Source organism: Gymnoscopelus braueri (assembly GCF_963280865.1).
Source record: "Gymnoscopelus braueri genome assembly, chromosome: 17".
In the NCBI taxonomy this organism is placed as follows: Eukaryota; Metazoa; Chordata; class Actinopteri; order Myctophiformes; family Myctophidae; genus Gymnoscopelus; species Gymnoscopelus braueri.
This window is the reverse complement of record NC_137617.1, coordinates 50,411,350-50,416,125: the sequence shown is the minus strand read 5'-3', so window position 1 is coordinate 50,416,125 and position 4,776 is coordinate 50,411,350. Positions and strand designations below refer to the sequence as shown.

The 4,776-nt window shown below is 42.1% G+C and overlaps 1 protein-coding gene across 1 annotated transcript in view; it reads left to right on the top strand.

The window, feature by feature from the left end:
* The window catches only part of nudt13 (nudix (nucleoside diphosphate linked moiety X)-type motif 13), an 8,818-nt gene extending 4,755 nt beyond the window's left edge, over window positions 1-4,063 (top strand). Inside the window, exons 6-8 of the mRNA XM_080455285.1 lie at window positions 1,590-1,701; window positions 2,914-3,068; window positions 3,604-4,063. Coding sequence (XP_080311411.1) covers window positions 1,590-1,701; window positions 2,914-3,068; window positions 3,604-3,789 — 453 coding nt within the window. The 3' untranslated portion in view covers window positions 3,790-4,063. The remainder of the gene's footprint in view (window positions 1-1,589; window positions 1,702-2,913; window positions 3,069-3,603) is intronic.
* Window positions 4,064-4,776: the final 713 nt, after the last annotated feature.

The following is a 4,776-nucleotide window of genomic DNA, read 5'->3' as shown; positions in this document are numbered from 1 at the left end:
CTTCGCCAATTTTGCAACCAGATCTTCTTTTAATGAAGTTTATGACTCAAGAAACTAGGACTTTGTGTATAATCTGTGTTTTTAGATATCTAGTAATCTTCGAAGATCTCGTGACGTTATTTACGTCACGAGATATCGGTCTCACTCCTTTCCGCACTACATGTTGTCTCGACGCGTCTCAGTCAGACCAACTCCAAAGACAGCCCCAAAGGGTGTACGTAACACTTTGTTCAACCTTCTTTCCCCACTCGGCCACTCCCATTAGCTGCGGCCAGCGGGCAACCCCCCTTGCAGAGTGAGGCATTACTTTACCTGAGTTATCTTCTGATAGTTGTACTTGAATGTTGACATGAAATAATAATCCTGTGTAGTGTTTCATAAGCGCAAGCGTGAAAAAAAAAATACAGCGTGGAGTTGCGGCGCTGGTAAACAAACACCATCGCGAAAGGCTAGGATCACAATACCAAGGATTCGACAGTGATGTCACTACTATGCGACACGGAAGTAGAACTGCGTAAAGATACCAAGGATTTGTCAGTGATTTGACATCACTAACGAATCCTTGGACATATATGTAACTAGATGAACGTGTGCGAGGTACACGTTCTTCAGCTGTTCGAACGAACTTCCAGTGTTGCCAGATATTGTGAGAGAAATAAGCAACCAGGTCTATGAAAACAAGGCCAAAAGAAGATAACTAGGCCAAGAGCACTTTACCTAGACATGGGATATTATATATTTGATAATTGCCGATCTACAAGCTCACAACGCTTCGCGACCCATTGTGAGCTTGTAGATCTACTATTTACAAAAAAATCGACACATATTTGTTAGGGGCTCCCTGGCACAAATTATAATTTCAGATGGGGGTCTGTGGAAAAATACATGAACATGTTTGAGAACCACTGGTTTAAACAACAATCAAAACATTTGGGAACAAGCCCAAATATCAACTACATTTTAGAAAGAAGCCGCTTATAATAAGCAGACATGGCAACACTGGCATGCTGTTTGTATGTTGTTGTTGGAGATCACACCCACATGCAACCTCCCCTCCCCACAAGGAGGGACAGTGCACCAAAGCATTATGGTCATTGTAGTAATGCAGCAGTCCAGTCAAACCCTAGTCAAACACACAGATTTCATTATTTTTCTGGCCATAGGGTGCAAATTTTAAATTGTGCTACTGTTATCTACTACAAATACTATTACCATTGAGTGATTGCAGTTTCTTCCAGGGGTGAAATGCTCCTTTAAGTAAAGTACAAATACCTCAAAATTGTACTTAAGTAAATGTACTTAGTTACCTTCCACCACTGACTGTATGGACTAACAGACTGTATGACTGAGAGCTGTAACGGCTGATCTACACCAGAGAATGTTCGCACACACACATATACGCACACACACACACTTTTAGATCCAGTCCTATTTTAAAGAGTGCGTATGCGGGACTCGCGTATCCGGACTGTGCGCCTAGTGTAGCCGCTATCATTGATATGAATTGGATCTAAACAAACGCGCTGTACGCACCACGCATACGCTCGCTTTATGTGTGTGTGTGTGTGTGTGTGTGTGTGCGTGTCCAGATGTCTCCAGTGGTAATAGTTCTGGTGTCAGACGGGAAGAGGTGTTTGTTGGGTCGTCAGTCGACCTTTCGTCCTGGGATGTACAGCGCTCTGGCTGGCTTCTGTGACATGGGTGAGGACACACACACACACACACACACACACACACACAGACACACACACACACACACACACACACACACACACACACACGTACGCACGCACACACTCACGCGCACGCACACACACACTCACGCACATGCATGATTTATTTATTTATAATACACCTATAATGTTAAAAGGATCCCTGGCTAATAAGCTTTATTATTATGCCTTAAACTTAAAGGGATAGTTCACCCAAAAAATGATTTCTTTCCCCCTATGGATTAGTCACCCCATGGAGACTTGAATTCCTTTTGCATTACTAAGCCAATAATTTGATGATCAGGGGGCTGCTCAGTAGTCCAAGATAATCCAATCCAATCCGGAAGGAGACTCTTTGAGTAGACTCCGCCGATCATCGCCGGTCATCAATTTATTGGTCATCAAAATCTCCATGAATTCAAGGCTTCATGGTGTGATAGAAAATAAGTAATATTTTGGGTGAACTACTCCTTTAAGCCAATGGACCCCCCCCCCCACCTTCTCTCTTCAGCCAATCACTCTTTACAGAGGAGGTGAATGACCCAACACAAAACTACTCTCCTCCTTACAGAGGAGGTGAATGACCCAACACAAAACTACTCTCCTCCTTACAGAGGAGGTGAATGACCCAACACGAAACTACTCTCCTCCTTACAGAGGAGGTGACTGACCCAACACAAAACTACTCTCCTCCTTACAGAGGAGGTGAATGACCCAACACAAAACTACTCTCCTCCTTACAGAGGAGGTGAATGACCCAACACAAAACTACTCTCCTCCTTACAGAGGAGGTGAATGACCCAACACAAAACTACTCTCCTCCTTACAGAGGAGGTGACTGACCCAACACAAAACTACTCTCCTCCTTACAGAGGAGGTGAATGACCCAACACAAAACTACTCTCCTCCTTACAGAGGAGGTGAATGACCCAACACAAAACTACTCTCCTCCTTACAGAGGAGGTGAATGACCCAACACAAAACTACTCTCCTCCTTACAGAGGAGGTGAATGACCCAACACAAAACTACTCTCCTCCTTACAGAGGAGGTGAATGACCCAGAACAAAACTACTCTCCTCCTTACAGAGGAGGTGAACATGTTATATGTGTTGTCTCCTCCTCCTCTAGGAGAGACAGTAGAGGAGACACTGTGCAGGGAGGTGAACATGTTAAATGTGTCGTCTCCTCCTCCTCCTCTAGGAGAGACAGTAGAGGAGACGCTGTGCAGGGAGGTGGCAGAGGAGGTGGGTCTGGAGGTGAACAGCATCAGGTACTCAGGGTCTCAACACTGGCCGTTCCCCCAGAGCTCCTTCATGGTGGCCTGTCACGCTTCTGTGAGCCCTGAGCACACACAGGTTGGTACACACGCGCGCGCGCACACACACACACACACACACACACACACACACACACACACACACACACACACACACACACACACACACACACACACACACACACACACACACACACACACACACACACACACACACACACACAATAATGTTATTGTTTACAGTTACATATTGATCATAATATAATGTTATTGTTTACAGTTACATATTGATCATAATGTTATTGTTATTGTTTACAGTTACATATTGATCATAATGTTATTGTTTACAGTTACATATTGATCATAATATATTGTTATTGTTTACAGTTACATATTGATCATAATGTTATTGTTATTGTTTACAGTTACATATTGATCATAATGTTATTGTTATTGTTTACAGTTACATATTGATCATAATGTTATTGTTATTGTTTACAGTTACATATTGATCATAATGTTATTGTTATTGTTTACAGTTACATATTGATCATAATATAATGTTATTGTTTACAGTTACATATTGATCATAATGTTATTGTTATTGTTTACAGTTACATATTGATCATACAGAGTTGGAGGATGCTCGTTGGTTCACGCTGGATGAGGTCACGGCGGCGCTTAGAATCAAGGCTCCGCCCAAGAACGCTCCAGGACAGCCAATCACGTTCTGGGTCCCGCCCCCGTACGCCATCGCCAGCCAGCTCATCACAGAGTGGGCGGGGCAACAGCAAGTCTGACCGTAGCCGCAAACATTCATTGGCCGTGTTCACGCTGCGGACAAATCTGATTGGTTCCTCAAAATGTGATATTTTAGGACCTACTGTCCACACTGTTATTAAATCTGATCTTTAAGACCTACTGTCCACACTGTTATTAAATCTGATCTTTAAGACCTACTGTCCACACTGTTATTAAATCTGATCTTTAAGACCTACTGTCCACACTGTTATTAAATCTGATCTTTAAGACCTACTGTCCACACTGTTATTAAATCTGATCTTTAAGACCTACTGTCCACGCTGTTATTAAATCTGATCTTTAGGACCTACTGTCCACACTGTTGTTAAATCTGATCTTTAGGACCTACTGTCCACACTATTATTAAATCTGATCTTTAGGACCTACAGTCCACGCTGTTATTAAATCTGATCTTTAAGACCTACTGTCCACACTGTTATTAAATCTGATCTTTAAGACCTACTATCCACACTGTTATTAAATCTGATCTTTAAGACCTACTGTCCACACTGTTATTAAATCTGATCTTTAGGACCTACTGTCCACACTGTTATTAAATCTGATCTTTAGGACCTACTGTCCACACTGTTGTTAAATCTGATCTTTAGGACCTACTGTCCACACTATTATTAAATCTGATCTTTAGGACTTACAGTCCACACTTGTTGTTAAATCTGATCTTTAAGACCTACTATCCACACTGTTATTAAATCTGATCTTTAGGACCTACTGTCCACTGTTATTAAATCTGATCTTTAGGACCTACTGTCCACGCTGTTATTAAATCTGATCTTTAGGACCTACTGTCCACACTGTTATTAAATCTGATCTTTAGGACCTACTGTCCACACTGTTATTAAATCTGATCTTTAGGACCTACTGTCCACACTGTTATTAAATCTGATCTTTAAGACCTACTGTCCACACTGTTATTAAATCTGCCAGACTATCACACAAGATTTGGCGGCCCCTGTGTAGTAACTCGT